Source organism: Macrobrachium rosenbergii, chromosome 5, assembly GCF_040412425.1.
Source record: "Macrobrachium rosenbergii isolate ZJJX-2024 chromosome 5, ASM4041242v1, whole genome shotgun sequence".
NCBI lineage: Eukaryota > Metazoa > Arthropoda > Malacostraca > Decapoda > Palaemonidae > Macrobrachium > Macrobrachium rosenbergii.
In genome coordinates, this window is record NC_089745.1 from 20,602,463 (window position 1) to 20,629,148 (window position 26,686).

The window sequence follows — 26,686 nt, forward strand, 5'->3', positions numbered from 1 at the left end:
TCTTCTTTATTCTTAAAAATTATAATTCAACAGCATCAAACTCCAGCATACCTAACAAATAACCATAACAAGCAACACTAAAACTGTCTGGTCCATCACTAAAGCCAATTATTAGCAAAAATGTGTGTAAACAACTTGTAGAGTAAATTGCACAAAGTGAAAACATCCACATACATTTGAGATTAAATTATCACATTATAACACACCATTACTGCTGTAAAAGACAGAATGCATTAACTCCAAAAATACAATTTTTGCAAAATTAGTATCAATGGAATGAGCAGACAGAAAAGAGTGTAGCCACTATGGCGCAGATATAAGTAGCACAAATTTAAAATGAGCCCTCAAATCTTCAATTTCAATTTTCTCAAAACAAGGTTTTTTGAGTTAATGTATTTTTTAACTTCAATTTTCTCAAAACACAGATTTTGGAATGAATGTTCTCTGCCTTTTTACAGCAGATTATAGTTTTGTAAAAAAAAAAAAAGGCATGTATTAATGAGTAAAATCATTTTAAATATACATACATACTATCATACCTTGAGAGAGAGAGAGAGAGAGAGAGAGAGAGAGAGAGAGAGAGAGAGAGAGAGAGAGAGAGAGAGAGAGAGAGAGAGAGAGAGAGAGAGAGAGAGAGATATCTAACTGACTACAATTATATGATCCAATCAGAGAAACAAAGAGAGGTTCATAACAACATTAGCAAACATATCTCAAATGAACCCTTTGAGGACTTGGGGGAGGGGGTCAAAATATGTCTGCACCAGAACACTCACTTTCACTGACTGAGACAAAATGCTTAGCAATAATTTTCTTTGATTGCTCAGTGTATATTGGCTTTCATGCTAAATAAATGAACTTGGTGTCATTTTAAAGCTGAAATGGTGAACTTTACGATATGTTAAAAATGCCCTAAAACAAATAAAAATCATTGATATTACAAGAAAAAGTTGAGATGTACAGTACCATGAAATCATGTTTAGGGGATGAAATTTTAAGGGTCACACGATACATGAGTATATACAGCATATGTCATTTGTTTTAATCATTTTGCCTTATCATGGAAGCTGCGTTAACTCAACAGCTTCCACACAATTATATCAACATCCAGCATACAATCACCCAAGAAACCATTACTATTATCTTACGTACTTTTTAATCATTACCTAGAAAAGATCTACTCTAGTCTTTGTTCTTGTGCAGAGAAAAAGTAATATTTTTTTACACTCACTGAACATCAAAAAAAGCAAAATAAGGCTACATACCTTTAATAATGACTTTGCCATTACCCTGAGGTAGTAAAGCAGATACTGCTCTTGGGTCTGGAGCAGCATCAATAAGAGCCTGGACACTTTCCCTCACCACACGGTTGAGGCTTCCTGGTCCAAACTGCAAAGGCAATTCTGCTACTCTGCCAGCATCTAAATAAGGTCCACAGGTGCAACCATGGTTGACATGCACGACAACTAAGCAAAATAAACAAGATGATAATTAGCACATGGGAAGACAACAATGAATCAAGCTTGTAAATTGAGAAACAGTAAAATTCTCCGTTATCCCATTAGATTTTAGTTATAAATGTACTGTAAGAGAATGGCTTAGCAAATACTGGCATAGATGTGAACTAATCTCACCTGACGCATTCAGTTTGTGGACAGTTGAAGTGTCTGGCTCAGTAACAATACATTTCTGCTGAGTAGGCATAGGCACTTTGGAAATGCCACTTGAACCTGTTACTGGTTTCTCTGACGATGATACTGAAATTGATGGGTCTGAAGATCTAGGTGTTGAAGAGCAAGGAGTTGTCTGAAGGGTAGATGATATGGCAGCAGTCGACGTTGTGTTTGTAACAATGGCTGGTGTGTTATACTGGCTACTATTGGATGTTACTGCAGATATAGAACCCACAGTGGCTTTATGAGACCCTGATGATGTTGATGATATGGGTAATGACATGGCAGGAGAAACTGATGACACTGACGGAGGCTTAGAGAGTGAGGTTACTTTTGTTGATGATGGTACTGTTACTTTTTGAGAAGGTGCAATAGACGTGGAAGATGATGATGGCAAAGATGTGACAGCTTTGGATGAGAATGAAGATGACTTAGTAGAAGGTGATGATGATGATGTTGGTGACGGGTGAGATTTTAATGGTAATGAAGAAGAAACTGCTGGCTTATTAAAGACAGTTGAAGGTTTATTAATAGATGCTGATACTGGTTTACTTACTGCTGAAGGAGGTTTCTCTGAGGATGATGACAATGGCACAGATGAGAGGGAAGGCGTAAATGATGTAGATGCAGATGTAGATGATGAAGATGACAATGACACAGCTGTTTTATTTAAAGATGACTTTACTGACATGGATGTTTGTTTGGATGTTCCAGATGAGGATGCTGTTGCTGTTGTTGTAGGTGCTGCTGATGACAATGATGGTGATGATGATGAGGAGGATGACGATGATGATGATGATGATGGTGATGATGATAAAGATGTAGACTTGTCAGGTATGTCTGGAGGAGGAGGAGGAGGGGGAGGTGGTGTGGGACTGACTGGGGGTGATGATGGTGGTGGAGAAGAGGAACGAGGTCTTGTTCTACTGCCTGACTTGACAGGTGAAGAAGTGGAAGCAGTACTCTTGGCTGGAACTACTTCAGGTGACTTTGCACTGGCCATTTGTGGTGGGACATTCAAGACCCTTGCTTTGTAACGACTACTTGGAGGTCCCCCTGAAACAACGATTTGCCAGTATGTAGAAACTGGAGAAATAGTTTCAATTTAGTGTTTATATTTTGATATAATATGCCCTTAAGTCTAAATTCTGTAGTCAATTTTAAATACTTCAGAGAACACAATGCCGTTAACATTAAACTCTTGGAAGAAGTATGCATTTGGATGACACAGTATGAAAATCTGTGTTCTTTGATTCAGCTAAATTAGCTAGTATAGTGCCTAAAAATCTAAAAATTTGTTTTTCTGACATGCAAATCCTTATTCTACATAACCCTTTCTTCTGCTACTGCAAAAATGCACTGCACTTCTAAAACTGCTGATTCAGTACTACATCATGGAGGACATATAAATTGAGTGAGCTACATCACTGATTTAGAGGCAATTTTCATACAATTAAATATCATTGTGACTTTCCCAGTGTGTAGAAGATTAAGAACAAAAGCAGAGTTCTAAGCAATAATTACATAGTTGTTTTCATGGGAGAAAAATGGATATTATTCCAATTGACATGCAAACACATCTCAGACAGAAAAATGAGATACATTTGTTACGTTTGGGGTATCTGGAGTAAATGAGACTGGAGAGAACTTTGTTGGTGTGTGTTACATGGAAGCCTGGTATTCAAGGACTAAGCTCAGTCCCTGGGCACCATTTAGCACCATGGGAATGTTGGCAATATATGGCTTTGAGAGTTTACACTGAGAAAACAAGGAACAAACACTTGAAAATCTTTGTGATTATGTGGTATCATAGACTGATCAACACAGCAGTAAAATGCTTGACATAGGGAAATGTTACCGATATAGATTTCAAGCAAAAGAAAGAAAAAAAATTTTATAATAAATAAATTTTTGATTTTATCACAAACCCATTACTTTTAATTCATATCAATTTCATAATAAAAAAAAAGCCCAAGGCACATGGCTTTTTTCTCAAACACAAGAAAAGCATTAGGCTGCAGAAATAACTGCACACAAGCATGTAAATCATTTGGTCCTCATCAGTCTACTGTTTTTACTTTTTGTATAAGCTAAGTGGCTAACAGCTCACAATAACCCCATAATTTTGCATGTTGTCTTCTTATGGACTGCCTTCACTTGAAAACTAATTCATCAGTTCATTCAAGCATTAATTCATTCACCCTCAGCTCTTAGTCTGACATTACCTTGTTTAGTTACATGGTTTTTGTCACCTTGTTGGATGATAATTACATGATGCAAACCATTTAAAGTAACTTATCCAGTTCACTAGTGAGGGGCACAGCGCTTTTATTTAGCACCACTGGTTTCTCCTGCTTGTATGTTTTCAAGTATTTTGGTATACCTGATACAGTTCTTGTTTTTGTGGCATAACAGCTAATTCATTACTAGTTTGTTCCACTTTCAGTATTAATGATCACTTTGCATTTACTGTATTTGGTGACTTATACAATGCACCCCAATGCTGAGGACAATTTTCTAGAAGATATTAAAGTACAGTTCAACTTCTTAAATCTGGCACTCTGTGGTCCAGCAACTCCCATGATCTGGCACTTTTTTTAATCGGCCGCCATTAGTTCTTGAGCAGCTACGAGGGCAAGGCCACACATCGTTTCAGTTTTGGGATTTTTTTGGCTTCCAGAACTGAAGCTTGCTTCAAAAATACACATGCACAGTTTACTCCCAATAAAAACATTCTGTGAAACTTAATATATACAGCATGCAAAAAACCATAATTCGCATATACAGCATACTCATGTATTATCCAATCATTAAAATTTTGCCCGAAAACATGATTTCATCATATACATCGTGTATAGTGCGAGAAGTATTTTCAGTGGATTATACTAGGCCAGGCTTTCAATGCCTGTGTTTTGGTAGATACCACTGATAATGCATGTTATAGCTGAGTTAGCTTTTAACTAATAAATAGGCCTTGAAGCAAAAGTTCACTGGGTTCATTGATAATGCATATTATAGCTGAGTTAGCTTTTAACTAATAAATAGGCCTTGAAGCAAAAGTTCATTAGGTTAAATATAAATCTTCATACATTAAATCAGGCTCACCAATCTTGTCTTGTCTAAAAATTCACTACTACTTCTTATAATTAACAACCAATTACTACTGTGTGCAAGACACTGGCATAAACAACAGAAATTACTGACATAAACAATCGAATAGAGAAACAGCCATTTGCCAATGTCAGTTACCATAATTATTATCATTACTATTATTGTTGTTGTTGTTGTTGTTGTTCAGAAGATGAAACCTATCCCTATGGAACAAGCCCACAGGGGCCACTGACTTGAATTCAAGCTTCCAAAGAATATGGTGTTCATTAGGAAGAAGTAAGATGAGGTAAAGGTAAATACATAGAGACGAGATCCCACTTAATAAAAAAGAAAGAAAATTTATTAAAATGCTAGGAGAATAGTATCAGGGTAGTAATGCATTGCATCTTCGCTTGAACTTCCAAAGTTCCAACTGCACAACATCCTCTGGGCGGCTGCTCCACAGTCCAACGGTGTGAGGAATAAAGGACCTCTGGAACTGAGAAGTTCGACAGCAAGGCACATTTACTGCATATTGGTGTTGCTGTTCAATGAACCTGGTTGCTCTCGGTAGGCAAAGGGGATCAGGGATCAATTGTGAATGTGAAAGATCACTGTTGAAGTACATCTTATGAAAAAGTGTCAAACAAGAGACCATCTGCCGATGGTCCAAGTCATAACTGCTACTACAGTGCTCCCCACTTTTTCGCAGGGATAGGTTCCAGAACCCACCACAGAAATGCAAAATCCCCTCCAAAATCCCCTCTAAAATTGCTTATAACTGCTTATAACTGACAAATACCCTGTACCCCTTTAACTAAAATGCTTATATCTGTCCATTTTAAAAGTTCACTGCCTAATTTAGTAGTTCAAACAAAAATATACCTTAAATTATCATACTAAAAAAATTTAATATCAATTCAAACAAAAATACACCCCAAACCATCATTCCAAAACACCCTAAGTCATCTTAGATTAGTACCCTTTCACAACTTTTACTCTTATATATAAACGCCCCCTAAAATGCTTATAACAGTGATTTACTAATTTTAAAATATTATTATTAAAAATATTATTATTAATGTAAACGCAACAAAATATCCATAAAATGTTTAGTACAAATTAAATAAATCTGTCTTATAGAATGTGTGAAAACTAATCAAGTAACCCCTGTATACGTATGCATAGCCGTTTTCTCTCACAGTATTGAAGTTATCCTGTTTTCTTTATATCTTGGTAAAAACAATTAAAATTATCACTAATTCGCTTTTTTCGTAGAGCAACACTGTTTATTCACTAATTACTGTATTTTTTCAAATTGTGTTCGTGACTAAATACAGATTTTTATGATAAAAATAATCTACACTGTAGTAATGTTATCTGCATAATCCACAAATTAGTGAAAGCTCCCCCATGCACTGATTTTATCACTGAGGCCTTATGAACAATAACTAACTTTCATGCAGCATTTGCTGAAACTTTCAATTTGTTTCTCAAAAGTTAGACGTGAGTCAAAAGTTACACCTAGAATAGTTAAAGCTTCAGACTCATTCAGCAAAGTTCCATCCACCCGAAAGCGAGGAGGGGGTGGGAAACCTGTACGAGATCTGCTAATCAATGTTTTCGTTTTACTAGAGTTCAGTCTCACACCCCACTGACTACACCATTCACTGATCCGGTCCATGTCCCGATTGAGGCTGAGGGCAGCTTCATTTCTAATAAGTGGAGATTTTACTACACCCACAAGTGTTGCATCATTGGCATACTGAACTACCTTGTTTTCCAAGCCAAAAACCATATCACTTGTATACATTAAAATAACTGTGGACCAAGAACACTACCCTTTGGAACTCCAGACTAAATAGGTCTTGGTTCACTAAAGATCCCATCCACAGCAACCTGCTGCTGCCTACCTGTAAGGAAATCTTGAAGTAATCCTAACGCATATCCACCCACTCCAAGATTCTTAAGTGTATAAATAAGTGCCTCGTGATTTACTAAATCAAAAGCAACACTAAAATCTATCTGAATTACTCTGCACTCAAAACCTTATCAAGGTTCCCTTGCAAAGGGCAAGTCAAGTCTAAAAGAGCACTGCAGGTACCTAACTGCTTCCTATATGCATACTGACTATCAGCTAACAATCTTTTAGATTCTACATACTCATATAGTGGCTTAGTGGCTTAAAAATAAGTTTCTCAGCAACTTCAGAGAGTACAGGGAGAATAGAAATTGGCCTGTAGTTACTGCAGTCTGCAGATATGCCACTCTTTCGAACAGGCACTATATTACTAAGCTTGCACTCATCCGCAGAGATACTACGTCGACATAATAATCTATAGAATCTACTTAACTTGGGAGACAACACACTAGAAACTTTCTTAAAACAAGTAAAAAATGCACTGATGTTTCTTCAGCGCAATCGCGTTTTCTGTACAGCATATAATCAAGGCCACCGAAAATAGATCTACCTTTCGGTCGTCTCGCTATAATGCTGTATGAGCCATGGCCCCTGAAACTTTAACCATGGTCCGGTGGGGGCCTGGCCTATATTGTTGCCAGATGCATAATAATGGTTAACTTTAACCTTAAATAAAATAAAAACTACTAAGGCTAGACGGACAGACAGACAAAGCTGGCACAATAGTTTTCTTTTACAGAAAACTAAAACAAAGGGAAGATACCACCAGGATCTTCTCCACCCCAGCGATCAAGATTAACACACATTTATTAATGGTTGTGTTACAGTTGCTTGACTTGTTAAAAAATGTGCTAATTTGTAATAGTGCCGCCCTCAATAAATAAAAATAAAATAAATCTTTATTCATCCTTCATGCAATGGAAAGGAAACTGTTATGAAAGTATACTACTAAATTTACAGTTGTAGTTGTGTCTGAGAAATGAATAATGATTAGGCAACAAAACATTTTGGAAGAGAAAAAAGCAACATCCAATGCTGGTGAAATAACATCTTTACTTCAATTAATTTACTGCATTTACAAATAACTTATGTAAAAATCGAATCTTTGAAATGTGTTTCATTTAGCAACTAAATGCAATCAGCTGGTGATTTTAAGGATGTAAACACTACCAGAATGCAAATGGCGCCTGATTGCTATGTTCATAAATTATAATATGATATGACAATAGTGCATGGAATAAAATTGCTTACAGTAGGTAAACAACAGTTTTATTAAAATTATCATTATTCTAGTACAACTATATAATATAACTTTTGCAAATGGATATGTCTTGGTGTAACAACCTAACCAGGGACAACTGTCAGTCCCCCCTCCTTCTCTCTCTCTTTCTCTCCCAGAAAGTTCGAAGTGCCACAAGACATTGAAAAGATACCAGATCAGAATTCAACAAAGCACTTATAAAGTGGTTTAAGCTCCAATGTCGTAAATATGTAAGCATTTCTGGGGAGATGTTTATGGATTAGGTCAGAATTTTCAAAAGGAACTAACTCTAACAAATTCATAAGCTTTGTTCTACTTTTGATAACAGTAATATATATGTAAAATGAGCTGGCAAGACTTTGTTTACATAGGGGGTTTTTTAGGGGTGATTTTTGTTATCAGGGATTTTCTGTGGTCCAGCAGTGGCCTGGTCCCAAGGGTAACGGAATAAAAAGGTCGGACTGTATACCTCTCTTCCTTAATTTTCACAGTCCTCTCTGCTATAGGTTATATTTAGGCTTAACTACTTGTATTCAAATAAATCAAATAAATTGTTACTGCAAGGGAGAAGAACCATAAACTATACATTTGTCTGAATTGCAGTGATGGTTTTTGCCAACACAATGACCAGCATAAACCTAGCCTAATTTGCACTCCTGCTGCATGAAAATGATTGTGCAGATTTAATGATAATTAAGGAGTACCTATTTATTGCAAAGTGCAAAGCATAAGACTATCACCTTGAAGTGATGTCTGTGGACCATACAGAATCCTAGAATTTATATATCCCCTCCAACTCCTAGGGGAAGGGATACTGCTGTATAAACATGGTCTCCTGAAGACATAAGGTTATAATGCAATGTTCGTATCTGAGAAGCTTCAGCTTTTCATATATTTAGCCCCAAGACTCTGACAAATCCTTTGGAGAAAAGAGGTACAGGCCACAATTTCCTCTATTTTTTCAATATTTCTTTTATATAATTCTATTTAGGTTTCTTGCTAAACTGGAAGCTGGACTTACAAAGTGTCATTTACATGTACTGGAAATTTCTTGTTTGGCAAGTTCTTGAGGGTGCTGATACAAGTACATCTCAATGGTTACCATTTTTTATCTTTAGTCTTTTGCACTACTGGATCAGCAACCCTTTCTTTGACTGGTTTCAGAGATAAAGGTATAGTAATTTTAAACGGACAGACTTTTCATTTTTTATTTCTCTTGCTGAGGAGCACAATCTGGAAAGTATTTGCCAAATTTTCATTGAAGCACTTCCACCTTTTTTACCTTGCTTCAATGTGAAACAGAGGTCCCATTAAACTAATTTATAATAATAATCCTCTCCACTATACATAATTACATCAAAAGTTTTGATATCTTACCATACTAGTCCCATTACGTCTTATTTGTAGTGATGTAGACTTTATACTTTGTTTCTGACCAAACTCAACACAAAGGGTTTACTATTAGAGAAGTGTATGAGATAGCCAACAACTGAATGTGTGAAAATATCAAGAGAACTACAAATAATGAAAAATACTCACACATCTGTCCTGGAGGTTGCAATGGATGACCAGACATAGCACACCAACCAACAGGAAAAATATCTCGTGAATCATATCGACACCAGTAATCAAAAGCTCCTCTCCATCCATCAAATGTTACATGAATCATGTCTCCATTTACTGCTCCTGAAAATCAACCACATCATTAGTACTAACAAAATCTCAAAAGACTGATGACTATCCCCTCATTAGTACTAAAAAAAATATTACAAGGATTTATCACTATCTCACAAAATCATTAATAATTTGTAATATGCAAAAGTGTTTTAAGTAAAAATTGAAAAAAACACTTCCATGTACCATTAATAACAATCTTCAATTTTCCTTCTGCCTATACGCCTAGTTAAGTACGAACAAGTGAGTGTACTGAATAGCTGCTTATATTAGTGTACTGGATAATGACGGAAGTATCCTCACTCTTGCCTGGCAAACTATCTCCTGAATCCCCTCATTAGATCATATAAATGTATGAATATGAATTAACGAGGTGGACAGGATAGTAGCGTAAATAAGTTTTGTGCTTGTGGATATCCCAACTAAAACCAAATATCCATCTAAAACAGAGAGGATTCTCCTAAATGTGTCTTGCATGTGTAAGTTATCATCCTTATTATAAAATCTCAACTTTAGCATTGTGAGATTGTTTAAAGGGTTTGTTTTTAAGCAAGCACAAACTGCAACCAGGTAAACAGAAACTGAACAGCTATGCAAGAAGAATTAAACAAATGTAAGAAGTGTAAAGGGCTAAAATCAATGCAGTTGCAGGCCATGAGAATACTCCTAAGAACCTCCAATACCATCTAGTGAGCTATTCAAGGGATGTACAGATCAGTACACATGCAGGCACTTGCATTCAGTTATCCCTAATGGAAATACTTAATGATGAGATGCCCAAATTAAGACAACCCAGCAAAATAAATGGGACACCAAGGATGAACTTCAACTAGCAAGTGGAGTCACAATGTTAAAGTTTAAAGATACAAGAGGGGGTGATAATGATGACAGCTAGTTATCTACCAACTTGTCTACAACTACAGGCACAACTGATAAAGAACCCACAAAACTATGGGTGGCATTCCTTAAATGATACAAGGAAAATTATAACCAAAATGTTTTCACATCAGACTTTTCCATTATGAATTAGACATGAAATCAAGTTCTCCCCACTCTCTCCTGTCCTGTACTCTCTCTGCCAGAACTCTTATTAGGCCTAAGTTGTCTTCTCTGTCCTTTCTCAATGATTTTAAAGACCTTCCTACAGCTCTTCATTCTGATTTCATATCTACAGATTTTCTAAACAACTTTTCTTTATCTCTTCTTATGACATACCCAAGCCATCTTGATTTTTGGTGTATCAGTGTTCTTTAGCCTCTAAACAAAATATTTTCCCAGCAATTCCTAATCTGTAATACAATCTTCCCACAGACCTTCAGACATGAATCTTAACAAAATATCCTCTACTTTCCTTGTCAGTGCCAATGTTTCTGCATACAGTACAAGCCCCATACTACTTTATGTCTTTGCTCTCTCATTTGTTATTGAAGATGGCCTAGAGGTTTTTCATTTTTCACCTTCCACAGAACCCTGTTAACCTCTTCTGATCCTATTATGTGAGATTCCTCTGGTTCATAGTCATTTTCTTCATTTAGGAGGTTATGGAAATACTGGCTAAATCATTCAAGTATCTTTTTATTTTCAACTTGAATTTTTCAACTTTCATCTTTTGTATACTTTCCTCCATTTCCATCTTTCCTCTGACTTTTTGTAACCTAAATATTTTATCTTTTCCTTTAACTGTATTAAGATAATAATTCCAGTCCTCCCAAATCCCCTTCTTTGGCCCTTACCATCTACCTTTTAGCCTCCCTTCTCTCTTCCCCGTAAACATCTCTTATCCTTTTCTCTGCCTGTTCTCTGCCAAAGCCCTCTGCACATCTCAATTTCAAAACCATGTCTCTTTCAATAACAAACATTTTGGGGCTGTATTTGGTGTCACTTTTTCTTAATATCTCTCTTTTTTTTACATCTTTTTCACTTATATTTTCATTTTCATGACTGACTTTTTTCATCTGTTCATCTCTCACTAATAAATTAGTTTGCAGCAATCTATTCTGTCTTAAACCAACTTCATCAGGCACAAGTGCATCCTTCTCTTAGAATGCATCATGCTTTTCATCGAAAGAAAATGAATCTGTGCATTGGCTTCTCCACTCTTCTAAGTTATCAACTTCTCTATTGGCTTCCTAAAACCTGTATCAGCAGCTTTAATCCTTGGCTTCAGCAAACTTCCAATACACTGCTTCTACCTTCTGACTTCTTTCTCATAAGCTATACATACTCATAACACCCTCAAAACCAACCCTCAAAACTTAGTGGGGAAGGTAGACAGTTCATGCATAACCCCTCTGTCTGCACAAGACTTAAGAGAAGATTGTGCCGTTTACCACCTAGATAAATAAGCAGCAGAAGAGGAGAGCCGCTGAAAAAAGTCTCCTCCTATCAGTAACCGACCTAATTATAGTACTTTTGTCATTGTTACTGATAGCCTTCCCCAAAATTCTTTTTCTTCTTCTGATCTTGATTGTGGCACAGAATCTTAAAACATGTGCATTACTTACTTTCCTATGATGATGTTAAAATCTATTATCATTTTATTTGAAGTCAGCTTCTATCACATCTTCAGCAATTTAATTTCCAACAAAAGTCCATGATTCTTCTTGTCAACATTTCCACAACTTCCCTAGTTTTTTCATCATTGTTCCCACATTTAAGGTGGTCAATTTCATTAAATAAAATTCTAAAACCTTGAAAAACTACTAAGAACCAATAAAAACCAGACATGTATAAAAAACAAAGCTTAACCTAGAAATCTATAAAAACTGAGAATCCCAAAATGAAAGTTTCAAGTAATTTGTATTTTTCCTAAGTTTGCAAACATAATCCTTTCATTTGGATTATCTTCAGTGTTTATGCACTAGTGTGAGTATCTTTAGCTTGCTTGTGTGACTGTGATCATTTAGATTTGGAAACAAAGGTACTCCATGGTCAAGATGGGGGAAGTGAGTAGGGAGATTACCTTCACTCACCCTATGATCTCCAGACACTTTTTCTTTGGCCTCCTTAGAGAGCAGATGTGTTACCCTTCTCTCTCCTTAGTGTAACACTGAATTTTTGTACCTTTTTCATTTGGATCCTTCTAGGTATTTCCTGCCACAGCTTCCAATCCTTTGCCACCTCCTACAAGAACTTCCAATCCCTCCTAAAAAGAACTACTTTCCTTTCCAGAGAGTACTGATCCTCCCTTTTCCTCAGGAGACAAAGGCAATAGTGCACTCAGATTCAGTTGACAATATTCCCAGAGCTAGTAAGATGTCATCCCTTGAGTACTTGAAAAAGATCTGCCATATGCTGAATATCTGAAGCAGTCATACTTTAACCTATTCCTTGGTAACTTAACAGAGAAGGAAAAGTCTTCACCTCATATAGTTACTGTTCCTGCTGTGTCTGCAGCTCCTTTGTTTTTGTATGCTGTAGAGGAGGAGGATACTCCAGTTAGAGTAGTCCCATAGTAGCTGACCCTCTGGTAAACACTCAGACATCTTTGATTCTGGCCTCAACTAACCCTTTGGTGTGGAAAGTGATCTTGGTTCAAGAGAGGAGAGGAAAGAAACTTGTTCATCATTTGTACTCCTCACTTTTGTCATCATCATCATCTCTCTTGAGATCATCTTTGTCCTCCATCTCATCCCTGGAATCTTCCCCAACACAGGTGGAAGCAGAAGAAACAGAAGTCTAAGGCCTTGCATCAGAAATCCAAGTGGATTCACTTTCATGTTCCTCCACTTTGGAGAGAAGTGGAGGTAAGAGATCACTGATGCATAGTCTCCATACCTCTGGCATGGCTGCTTCTCCTGTGTGCCCACTTAGGCAAGTGGACTGCTCCCTCCTCATTTCCTCGTGAGCTCTCAAACTCACTTAATTATGAGTCTGCACATTCCACCAGCTCTGTGCATGCTCAGTCCAGTGGCAAGGTGTGCGTAACAACTTGGGACAACTCTTCTTCCTGCACCTCCAAGGAGTTGTGTGGGGATGGCTATGCACAACCTGTTTGCTCTGCATGTGCAAGGTCTCTGGGCCACACGCACTTGAGCAAAGGGTTCCAATAAAGCTATTCAATACCAAACACTATGACATTTTGTCATCCAAAATTAGAAGTTTCCCAGCTTTAAAAAAATAAATAAATAAACGCTGAGAAAAGCATAACACCATAAAACAAGGGAGAAATTATGTAAAATAAAAAGAAAAACAGCAAATTAATACGAATATTCAAAGACCCACGTAAAATGAAAGGCAACAAATACCAGGTTCCAGCCACATACTTAATGAAGGAAAAATTACAAATTATTATGAAACAAAAACAAAAACTAACACTGACGATAATTTCTAAGGTTCCTATTGTCCAGCAGCCAAAACAGCACTCTACAGACGATGGTGAGGAGAGAAAATGCCAGAGGAGGTGACGTACCATGGAACATCAGCAGAGACGTCACGGAATGCCAATAGTAAGTACCGGACGGCTGGGAAAGAGAAGGCTTAGTGGGGAAGGTAGACAGTTCTTGAGTGAGGTCATCACATAACCCTGATGACAGCCGGAGCTGTCTGCACAAGACTTAAGAGAAGATTGCCACGCAGCGAGAGCCGTTTTACCACCAGGCTAACTCACTCTAGATAAATAAGCAGCAGAAGAGGGAGAGCCGCTATCATGAAAAGGAGTAACTGTCACAAGATGGCGAATACGAGGTGATAGAGGAAAACTGAGTAAGACGGGGAACGGTTATCGTCCACTCGAAGGATGATACAGGGTGAGAAAATGATAACAGAAGAATTGACGCATGGCTCAGAACTACTGATGTAATATGTCTGTATCCCTAAAACGACCAGTTCACACACATCACCATCACTCCCTCCAAAACGGATGATACATGAGCCAGTGAATGCGAGCGCTAAGCTACCAAATAACTCCTCTGGCTAACTCATTGAATTTGAACAGGAGAGATGGTTGAGAGAGGTGTTGAAGGGCACAGACCTTGGTCCCGAGACATGCCATAGTTCCCTGTCTGAAGAGAAGACAAACAGGCTCAGGGCAGCCCAAGGCAGTCTAGGGGAGGAACTGAAAAAGGTTGACCACTATGAGGGGAGCAATCTTCGCCCTAATATATACAGTCAAATTCTAATCATAATAAAAGAATATTTCTCAATTACCTATTATTTTTCTTCTGAACCACATAGGGAGCAAAAGAAGATGGAGCAGGAGTGAGCGAGGAATTAACCTAGCTTATCAGGCAGGCTAATGGAGGAGGAGGAAAAGCAACACCGTAAGACAATGGGAAAAGACTAAGTAGGCTTACGGCGTGCCCTAACAAATTGTCTACACAATCTATCGGCCTCTAGCATCTTCCGATACTTCACAATTTTTCATCCTCTCATCAGATCACTCCTTATTACCTTCATATCAAGAAAATGACACTCGTGCCTCAACAGCTAGGCTAACACAAACGTCATGCACAACCAAAATATTCGGTTTCCACAAACTCTTGCCTAATGCTTTCATCTCCGCTTGTTGTAGGTGACACAATGCAAAAACATAAAAAAAAGCATGATTCCATCCAGGATAAAATTAGCCAGAAATCATCAAAATTATCACTAACACCAATTCACACATCTGCATAAGGACACGGCATGAAGAATTCTGACAAGAACGTAAACATTCCAGTGCCACCCAGTGGAAACAGGTGATTACAGGACTATCTCAGTGGGTTAGCTAAGTATTATTTTGTTTTACTTTGTTTGCTGATCACACGTAATGGCATGAAAATATAAGCTAACTTTAACAGTAGGTAAGATTCATTCCAAATAATATACAACATGGGAAAGTCTGTGAACTGTTTACCACAGGAGAGACACCTGACATTTCAAACAGTTAACTACCACGGACCCTGGGATCCACAGGCAGAGGCCTAATGTGCCTGGGGTTGTTGTTGCTCTAATTTATGTGTTAAAGAGAGGTTAGAAGTGTCTGGCACATTCAAAGACCACAACTGTGAATTAATTATGAGTGTTGTGGGAAAACAAAATACAAATAACAAAAAGGAATATAGAGAAAATTAAGAATGGGCCAAGAAATACAACATCAAAAAAGGGAAGCGAAACCACTGAATACATTGGAGAGAGATACTTAAAAAGATAAAGAAAGTAATGGGGTCAAAGGTACAAAGAACAACAGACGAGAGGACGACAGACTTCAAGCTCTGCCATGCTGTAATAATAATTCCCATGTAAAAAATTAATGCTTACAAGATAGTGGCAAGGGCCTTCTTCTTACACTTCTACCTAACTGAAGGTGGGAAAAAGGAGGAAGAAGATAAGGTTAAGCACGGTGTAACTTCTTCGTCCTCCCCTCAACCACAGGTCTCTCTGTCCTCTCCTAATTTTGCCAAAGATGGAGCGGAAACTGTCTGCGCAGCTTAAAAAAGGAGCACCAGAAACAGCAGGATTGTCCACATACATGGGGGAAATTAGCACCGAAGTGATGTGATCCACCCATACCACTGTGGGCACAAAACTTTTGGCCAGAGCCAAATATTCCAGGATGGCTCTCCCAGCATGCCAAGAGAAAGCCACAGTGACTTGACATGCTCCATCTCCAGGGGATACCTCAGAGTACATACACCAGAAGCAAGAGAAGAATGAACTAGAGCAGGAGCAGTGGGAATGGTAGAAACCGATATCACATGAGCACCTAACAAGATAATTTTAACCAATGGTTTCTCTCTGTATCTCTCTTCAGTAGGTGAGAGCAGTGGCATACTACCCTTGGACACTTATGAAACCTAGGCCTTCTTCATCCCAAGCCCGGACTTTTCAACTCAGCAGGCCACCAAGAAAAACACTTGGCACCTAGCACACAGTAGTTCACAGCCACAGCTTCACAGACCATTATTTCTTGAGGATGAATTCTCAGGCACCTTCATTCTGACCACAGTCACAATACGCACAATCCACACCCAAGGCAAAGTTGTGAACCATTCAATCAAGGGAATACTAAAGTGAAAAGCTGAAAAAACAACCAAGATGCATGATACTCCATTGTCTATACAGCGCAGTGACTGAAGAAAACGAGATGCTGCTTACAAAGCGTGGGTAGGGCCCACCCTTCACTTGACTGCCACTGGTTAACTACCTTATTGCCAAGCTTCAACCACCAGACCAGTTTTTGCCAAAGGTATTCCATATATGAATGACATAAAGGGCTGTTGTCTCCATGAAAATGACATCTATATTCCATCACAGCACACCACATGTGGCTGCTTTGGCCAAGGAGTATGAATGAAACTAAAAGATTCAATAAAAAAAATCATCAAAAACATAAAAAAATTAAGTTTTCATAATAAAACTAATATTGTAATACTTACCTGAACACATGAATTAGCCCTTAATCCCACTAGCCCGAACAATTCTCAACTACCCATCCCACTATAGTGGGAATTTTAACAGCCAGTGTTACCAATGCTGCAGGTAAAATCTTGTCTTGAGCTACCCTAACAAGCGGTTGTAGCGCTGATACAGGTGTGCGCCGACACGCACCATTTTCGTCAATTGCTTTATTCAAGGTCAAAATTGATGTGGGGAAGGAGGGTGGGAATCATTCAGGTGTTCAGGTAAGTATTACAATATTAGTTTTATTATGAAAACTTCATATTGCAATACACTCCTGAACACCTGAATTAGCCCGATTAACAACATTTAGAGGAGGGGATCAATTCACGCCCCTTTTGACAACCGCAGAGATGGTAGCTCACCAATCTGCTCTGCATAAGATATCCATTTAGCCAAACACTCACCATATCAATCAATGGTTTCAGTGAAGAGACCTGTTGGAGAGTACTTTGATCGAGTCAGGTCAGTACTCTCGGCTAGGATACCTATCTAGTTAAACACTCACCTTATCAATCATTGCTTTTGGTGATGAGACATGATGGAAAGTACTTTGATCACCCGTCAGGTCCATACTGTCTCAGTCCGTCAACCTCCCATGTGGTTCTTCAGAACCTCTCATGTATGGAGAATGCGGTGACCTCCCATGTGGCTATTCATAGCTCTCATGTATGGAGGAAATGAAGCAGTGTGCGAGCCGCTGATCCTCCGGATAAAAGTCCGACGATCGATGAGCGAAGAAGTATCTCGGTGCCGGCGAAATGGCCTAGCCTACTAGAGTACCCCCTTGGACTCGTGGGAAACTATCAAAGACTAAGATACTTAAAGCGTACTAAACCTAAGTTCATGTGATTATATTATCACTGTTGCCTAAGAATTCTAAAGACTAAAAGGAATTCCTCTATCTGGTTAGCCTAAGAATCTCTTCACTATCGACTACCACATCAGCTAAATAAACGCGCCCTAAAAAACAGACTTACGCGCTAACGTGGCCTAAGAGAATAACCCTCCGCACTAAGCGAATACCACCTCAGCTAAATGAACACACCTTAGATAATAGACTTTACGCTACTACGTGCAAAATAGTGCGACATCTCATGATCTCAGAGTCATTGGTGTTGCTACTGTTGTTACTACTACGACTATAAACTGAAGTTTGATGTTGGCGTGCGTTCTCACATTCAAGCGATTTGTGGACAATGAAGCCCCGCCCACAAAGTCAGGCTTGAACAGACTTCTTCAAACCGTTCGACAATGTGTTTGACAACCAAATACCCGATTCACACGTTCGAACATCACTTCAAACACAGGTCTGCGAACCGCGTTCGACGAACCGTTTGACCGTGCAAACCCCCCCTTAAGAGAATAACCCTCCAAACCTCCGCGTTAATACTCCCTCAGCTAAATGAACGCACCCTACATAATAGACTTCGCCACTAAACGCTGTGAGGTGAATCGAACATCACTAAGTAAAATGAGTAAACACTGAGACGGACTTCCAAGTAGCTGCTTCCAGAATAGACGGCAGTAAATAATTCCTGGGAAAAGGAAGATGGGTGGACATACTCGAATACTGTGCGGTCAGGAAATATACAGAGCTGAAGGCGACGAAGAACAACGCTGAGAAGCCCTCCGAAAGTAACTAATCACATCCTCTGACAGTGGAAGGGAAGGATTTCAGGAGACACAAGTGTGTGCGGAAGCAGAAGGAGTTTCGCAACCCTTGATAAATAGACTTTAATGCTCCCCCCGGACATAAAGGTATCTCCGCTGGATCACCAGTAATGAACACTTGCAGATAAAGAACTTTAAACGAACGAGGCAGAGTTTTAACCTCCGACTCTGTCGTCACCACAAATTTCGGAAGACAGACAAGTATGTATCATTCTCGCACAGGAACCCAACCTCGAAACTGCCTGAGGCTCACCCAACCCTTTAGCTGAAGCTAAAGCCGTAAGAAAAGGCAACTTCTCAGTGTCTTAACATTATAGTTTCAATAGGTTCAAAGGCAAGGGAAAGCAAGATAAATATTGAAATACTTCCAGTAAGTCCCAATAAGAGGCGCCAGTCGGCAAAAACAGGGCGTTCAATCTTACAAGAACTTAATCAACGATTATCTTACTACTTGAAACTTCAGGAATGTGGAAACTAAATATACCGCTAATCGTTGGCGGTAGTCAGCAATGGCGAATATGAAAGACTTGATTTTCGGAGGAATAAAGGAAAATCCGCTATTTTGGCTATGGAAGGTCAAGAGATGGAATGACCTTCCTTACGACACTAACTTCTATACCATTCTAGCTGAACCTGGTAAGGCTTACGGGTTGATTTAATCTAAAAGAAAACTAGGCACAGTTTTAGGGGGTCCGGACTGTTTAGCGGCTCTCTCTACAGTTGCCTTGCAACTAGGTCCAGCACGCGAGGGTTTGGAAAATAACAGAAAGAATGCGGTCGTCTGAGTAGTAGTAGTTTCGCAATGGTAGGGACAACGGAACTTCCGTAGGGAGCTCTAGGAGTTCCGGAAACCAAGCGTGTTATGGCGAGCTATTAGAGTCCAGGTCATCTTGACACTCTCCCGTAATTTCCCTATGACTTGATTAATGAGACCGGATGGAGGAAAGGCGTACACTTGCATGTGATTCCAACTTGTAACGTCACCTTGGTGACTATTGAAATAGGAATACCATTAGAGAAATAATCCGAAGACGATGGTTTAATCATGTCGCGAATAAAGTCGACAGTTGCTGGTCACTTCGGAGAACCTGACATATTACTTCCAGAGTCAAAGTCCACTCTCCCCTAATACCTGAGCGAGGCGACCTAGCGAATCTGCCCGTACTGGGACTCCCGATATAAATTGGGGAAGAAGAGACACTTTCGTTCTTCGCACCCTCTCAGGACTATGTGCTATAGTATAGTATTGAGTTCTGTTGAGGCTGTTCCCCTCCGAGTTCTTCAGATACGACACGGCAATTACGCTGTCGCTAAACATAGCCACTACTCTGTAGCGCACTAAGACTGAGAACAACTGAGGGCTTGCTTTACAGCATTGATTTTCCGAAGATTTATTGACTACTCGTTCGAGGCCTGGATTCCTCAAGGTTGTTTCCCAACCTTGATCTGAGGCATCTGTGTACAGATGAGCGTCAGGAAGAGGGGAGTCGATAGACCTTTCCCCTGTCAGATGCATTTCTGGCAAGACCATAAACAATCCAACAGGCAGACTATAACAGCGTTCGTTGAGAGGAAGTCCCAGCGATTCCTGAGACATACCTGAAGAGAGAGAGAGAGAGAGAGACCCTGGAGAGAGAGGAGAGAGAGAGAGAGAGAGAGAGAGAGAGAGATTTTCTCCCTAAGAAGCTTCTCCAAGCTGGTAATGGCCGTTCCCCGTTGGACGGGAACCTTCTATCTGTGAAGGACCGATTGGACTCTCTCGAGGGTTGTGAATACCCTCAGAGGAAGAGAAAGAATCCTCTTACCTGAATATGTTAAGAATTCCATAGAATTCCCTCGCTCTTACTAGCTCCTCTGGAGAGGAGGCCAGTTAAACGATCGTCTAGATACTTCAACACTCTGTATCGTCTAGATACTTCAATGCTCTGTATCGTCTAGTTACTTCAACACACTATATCGTCTCGATACTTCAACACTCTGTATCCTCGACGATGCATAATTGCCGATACAGGAGACATGAGTTAGAAGAAACCATGTTCGTCATACTGGCTACGTCATCATCCTTGAACAAGTATTAGCTAAGGCTAATGGTGTTCTAAGCAATCCCTCTTATGAACGTCCGGATACTGAGGGGGAAGATGACCAAGATAGAAATTTCGACTTTTCTTGCTCCAAACTTCATACACAAAGCCAAAGCTTTCGCCTGGTGAGCCAAACCCCTCGAGATAAATAATTAGGCTGCCAACAGCCACGGATCCGAAGGGACATAGCCATCACTCTTTAGAACCCGCATTATAATAACTTGAACCGCATCCAGAAAGAATGCGCAAGAGCCTCAGTCTGATTGCGCAACACATACCCCCAAGCACCTGCTTCCCTAAGAGAAGTCCCTGCGAGCTGAAACGACGCCGGAGACTTAAACAGGAATGCCTCAACCGATTCGTTGAGGGACAACCTAACACCTGCCGAAGGATTACCTCGAACTGCGTAAGTCGTCCTACTTGGAGAGTGAAGAGAAGAGTGCTGTCTATTAGAAGCAACTACCGATGCTAAGCGAACATCCGCCTCCTCCAAAGCCTGGCTAACCCGATCGAACCAACCAGCCAACACGAAAAAGGGGCAGGAGCTGGTTTAGTGTCATAAAAACCTCAAAATCGGGAGGTCCGGAGCTCTTGCTTGAGGGTACGATGAAGTAACATACTCAAGCCTGTGTCCATAATCGTACTGCTGGCAAGAGGACATTTTAAGTCCGCCAGAATCTCCTGCACCTACGGATAAGAATCCTGTTCCGCAATGTCCGAACGGTCTAAGACCGACAAAGGAGGAGGCACTGGACGAAGCCCCGGACAACGATGAAGAGTCCGCAATCGGACCAGCCTAACCAGAATGCTGCACACCCACACCTAATCGGGTACCCGGAGCTGAATCCGTATTGTTGGACCCGCCGGGAAGAGAAGGCTAAACCGATAAAAAACCCGGAGCCGATTCCCCATTATTACCAAGGGGAAGACGAGTGAGAGTTGCCAAACCAACATTGTTAAATCTTGGGGGAGGATGCGCAAACGAAACCACTGTAGAGGGACGGAAGAAGATGAAGGAGAGAGAATGAAAGAGGTAGAAGCTAGCCTGAGTTACCGCCACGGAAAATGCAGGCGATGAAAGCCGCGGACCGCTCAAAGAAAGTACTGCATGCTCTGCCAAAACCGCGGAGCGCAAACCTGAACTGGAATCGACGGGAAGACCCTGTGAAATACCTGATGCTATCGGGACAGCCGCATGAAGCGGAAGCAAGGGGTTGCGCATACCCGAAGGGATGGAACAAGAGACCCCTGCAGCCAAAATCTGCCGAAAACAGGGTTTTCGCCTGTCCGGAAGCTCCTCCTACCAGAGAAGACTGTACTGAGGAAGGAAAAGGCGGGAGGCATAGGAATAGCAGACGCATAAAAAAAGTTACCTGAGAGGAGGAAAACCAAAATCGAAGGAAGAGGGAAAACGGAAGATTGCGGAAGCCGCAGGAAAGACCGGAGCAGAAGAAGAAAGGGCCGAAGAGAAGGCTGAAAAGGGGGTAACAGAGAATGTGGGAGCAGGAGATGAAGCAACAGATAACGAAGAAGAAAACTTAGAACAAAAAGGAAAGAAGGTACACCGAATCTGGCCTCCCTAAATAATCCTGAAAACATATCCGACATGAATTCTGGACACTACTGTGTCACATACTCTCTAATGTTAGAGAAAACATTCGAGAAAAAAATACATCCTCTCGCCAAAGGTCTATACCTGTCGAAAAACACCGCCATCCGTCTTATAACCCGCCACAGCCAATTGCAGGTCCATAAATTACTTTAGAAGCCGAAAGGACACACCATAATCCGCCTTACTAAATGGAGGAGTAGAAAATACAGGGAAGGAAACTACAGTAGGAGATTTAGAAAACAGTAGGAATTGAGTTAGAAGCGAAAGCAGAAGGATTCTGCTCCACGTAACTGAAACATTGACTTGAGACTGAGCCAGGTCAAAAGAAGAGATGGAGAAACTCTTGTTAGAGCACAACAAAAACCACTCGAACCCGAAACCAGAACCCGTTCAGGAGAACAACACTGCACCGTTAAAACCTTCTCCTCACTACCAAACCTATCCTCTTTTATCACACCTAGATCTTGATCCTAACATTATCAACATTACATTTATCAATATTACAAGGGGGTTGGGGGGGGGGGATGGATCCTTCACTGCCGGCTCCGCGCCGAGGGGACCTGCAGACCCTACCCACTCAGAGGCTTGCGGTTCTGCCATTACCCTCAGCACCCGTTAGGGCTGGTTCTGGAACAGGCAGGGAGCTGAAAGGAAGAAGAATTAGACATCCTAATACTACTATTATCCCTATCTGAGAAATGTTGAAGAAGACTAGCTATTGAATTTTCCTTACTAATTGCAATCCTATCCTCTATCTGTTTGACTACCATTGAACTCGCTAAATCCATCAACTGATCTGTAGCAGAAGTCTGAGACACTGAGGCAACAAGAATCTGACCGACATCTGCCGCCGTTACGAGCCAAAGACTTGCGATGACGAATGTAATCATCCCTCTTTTGTGCCTTCCAATGGGAACACTCATCGCAATGAGTCTGACATCACAATTAACCTTCCTACATACCTGACGGAATGTGTATCGTGTCTCAAGGTACTCATCCGTCTTTGCAGGAAGAAGAAGCGATGAGCGCCAGAGTCCACCGTCGTAGACAGTCGAGGCTGACGTCGAAGCCGATGGCACGGTAGTAGAAGGTGAAAAGTCCGTGACGCACAATCGAGACCGGGAACCAGTGAGTCCAAATCCAAAAGACGTTCCACGTCGAAGATATCCAGAAAATCCAGGAGAAAAACCGTTAAATCCAATCCAGGTCTTCACCACAAATCCAAAATACAAAGAGAAGTCGGACAATAGGATTAAAACCTCGCACTGCAGAAGGAAACAACCTTCCAGCAGCGCGAACAAAAAGCAATTGACGAAAATGGGGCATGTCGGCGCACACCTGTGTCAGTGTTGCCAACCGTTTGTTAGGGTAGCTCAAGTGACAAGATTTTACCTGCAGCGTTAGTAACGCTGGCTGTTAAAATTCCCACTATAGTGGGATGGGTAGTTGAGAATTGTTCGGGCTAGTGGGATTAAGGGCTAATTCAGGTGTTCAGGGAGTGTATTGCAATACAAGCATATGTACTCTGTAATAAATCTCAAAACCAGCATTACCACCTTACAAACACCAGAATTCAACTGCAATGAATTTCACTGTCATCGATGAATACTACTCGTGTGAACCAAAGTCATAAAACAATGAATTGTAGATCAATTAGAAAGAATAACTGAAACAAAGAAAAACAGAAATGGGGAAAACTTGTAATTTCAGTTCAGTGAGACTGGACATGTGTAATAAGACTTTCAATAACAAGCGAGGTAACTATTCAATAACCTGCTAGTTTCTTCTGAGGCATTCAATAATTGGTCTACAGTAAACCCCCCTTATTCGCGTTCTCATGATTCGCGGACTCACGCATTCATGGGTTTCTCTGTGGAACATATCTAACCATCATTCGCGGAAAATTCGCCCATTCACAGTATTTTTCACTGAGAAATATTCACTAATTACTGTATTTTCATATAATTTTCATGAATAAATGCACTTTTTATGATAAAACTATTAAAATACTCAGGTATAAGCATTTTTACAGGGTTTTTCTTGCGCTTAAACTATCAAAATGGGCAGTTCTAAGTGTTTTTAGGGGGGTTTTAAGTATTTGCGGATTTTAGCTATTCACGGGGGGGTGTGGGACGCATCCCCCGCAAATATGGGGGGTTAACTGTATTTGTCATTAACTGGGAGTATACATAAAGGTAAAAAGATGTCAATTTAACCCCATATAAAATTATATAGAATGACTTATGAGAGTTATTAATATACTCAACTTACCAACTGTAGCAGCACATATCAGCTGAGGATTTTTCTTGTCCACTGCCTCTAATTTCATTCCAACTTCAAAGAAATTCTTCGGAGGAGCTGCCGGTTCAGTACGAAATATGTGTGCTGGCGCAACCTCTGCATTATGCAATGTTTTCAAAAGGAACATTGGCCAAGAAGATGCATTCATACGAAATCCTGAAAGGTTATCTCTTTTACTGCCCTTGTTCTCATTAACTTCCCCAGTTTATATCATGACATGCTTACTATATATTTTTATATAAAGAACATGAAACTTACAGTAAACTGATAAATTTTTTTTCGAGGCTATTCATAGAGTTAATTTTACTCTTCTTCAGTTATCTACTTTCTCCTATGAAGTTGCTTGAAATTAAAAATCGCCTAAGCTTTCCTTCCTAAAACACAAATCAACCTTAGCAATTCAACAAAATTATAAAGTCTGTATTTAATCTCCATATTAACCCTAAAATATCATGGCAAATAGTGCCTTACAAATCTTAAGGGTTCAGATCTCTGATGCTATTAGGCACTGTGTCCCATAGAAAGAAAATCTTAGAAGCCATTAAAAATATTTTTGCATATGAAATCTTCTATATGGCATCCATGACAGAACTGCTGGAGCTGGGCAGAGGCCACCCAATTTCCAAGTCGTAACTTTATAACATTTTTAACATATCTGTCCTCCCACTATTGCAAGCACACAATATCAAAATTTTATCAAACCTAAAATTTCTTAATGTTCCCATCATGTACACATACAAGCAATCATATTTTTACAGACAGATCTAAGTTTCTGCGAGGTTTTTCTTCTTTTAAACTTTTCTAAGCATACTAAACTAAGGCATCACTAAATATCTACAGAATCACATTAAATTTCATTTTTCTATTGTTAAAATGACAATAGCAAACTTTGATTTAGAAATGTCAAAAAGGTATATTTCTAAATAAAAAAATCACTGAGTAAATTAAGTCACTTTTAGCTTTTTAACACCAAATAACTTTTGGTGTTTTTGTCTCTCACCCTTACACCATAATTTAATGAATAGCAAAACCTTATCAGTTACCATATTGTATAAAAACTTAATTTCATATTTTATTTGTTTACACAAATTTTTTATGCAATGCATAAATTTAAATGTAGCATATCTGCTAACTTTAATTCATTCTTTCAGTTTTTATTTTATATGCTAATCTTTTCCATATATATTTTGCATAAGTGCAACAATTTAAGTTAAAAATGAATCCAAACTGAATATCTTATTATATGAAATAACTTTAAAGCACCTACTTTAAAAAGAATAAGCTATCTAGTAAATTTGTCCAGGATCAAGTAAATGTGAGGTGCAGGCAGCTCAGACTGAATAAGTGAATAGTCAAAATCCAAAAGGGTGAGGATTAACTGAGCATAAAGAAATCATTATGTATTGAAAAACTATTAAACCTACAATATCTACAGAAAGCATGTCATTTTACTTTGCCATCTCTCAAAAAATATTTGACTAAGAAACTCATCAAAGACATTTCAACAATTATCAAAATGCTTGAATGCAAGTGAGCAGCATTTAGATTCAACTGTATTACAAAAAATAAAACACTTACCTAATGGAGGTTGTAGCATTCCTCCTCGTTCTTCACAATTACCAACTGGATGAATCTCATTGTTTGTATCAACTAAACGCCAGAAGTCATTTTTGTTATCTGATCCATCAAGGCGGAGCCGTAACCTTGGCCCTAGAGTACCAACAATTGTAGCTATACAAGTAGAGGTTAGGTTCCTAGGGTCTAAGGCTTCAAGTTTCATACCAATCTTGAATTCATTCTTTGGTGGAACTTTATGCTGTAAATAAACATTTGATTTAGCAAATGTACACATAAAAAAAATTTAAATATTAATAACACAAAATTATGACTTACTATCCTTGAAAAGAATAACTCAAAATATTTCAAGCCAACAACTGCATGTGATAAACAAGAAAAAAATTTCAAAAAGGAAAAACAGTTGTCAACAAAATCAATCCCGGATTCATTGGCTTATTTGTA

At 39.4% G+C, this 26,686-nt stretch overlaps 1 protein-coding gene across 8 annotated transcripts in view; it reads right to left on the minus strand.

The window, feature by feature from the left end:
* The window catches only part of Scm (Polycomb protein Scm), a 98,801-nt gene that overhangs the window by 25,728 nt on the left and 46,387 nt on the right, over positions 1 to 26,686 (minus strand). For 4 of the 8 annotated variants that reach the window (XM_067103738.1, XM_067103740.1, XM_067103741.1 and 1 more), the window contains exons 6-10: positions 26,246 to 26,483; positions 24,638 to 24,823; positions 9,485 to 9,631; positions 1,635 to 2,729; positions 1,266 to 1,466 (exon numbers count right to left, since the gene is read on the minus strand). In XM_067103738.1, the coding sequence (XP_066959839.1) occupies positions 1,266 to 1,466; positions 1,635 to 2,729; positions 9,485 to 9,631; positions 24,638 to 24,823; positions 26,246 to 26,483 (1,867 nt within the window). Of the gene's footprint in view, positions 1 to 1,265; positions 1,467 to 1,634; positions 2,760 to 9,484; positions 9,632 to 24,637; positions 24,824 to 26,245; positions 26,484 to 26,686 lie in introns of all 8 variants that reach the window. The other 4 variants (XM_067103737.1, XM_067103733.1, XM_067103735.1 and 1 more) reach the window with 1 other exon arrangement.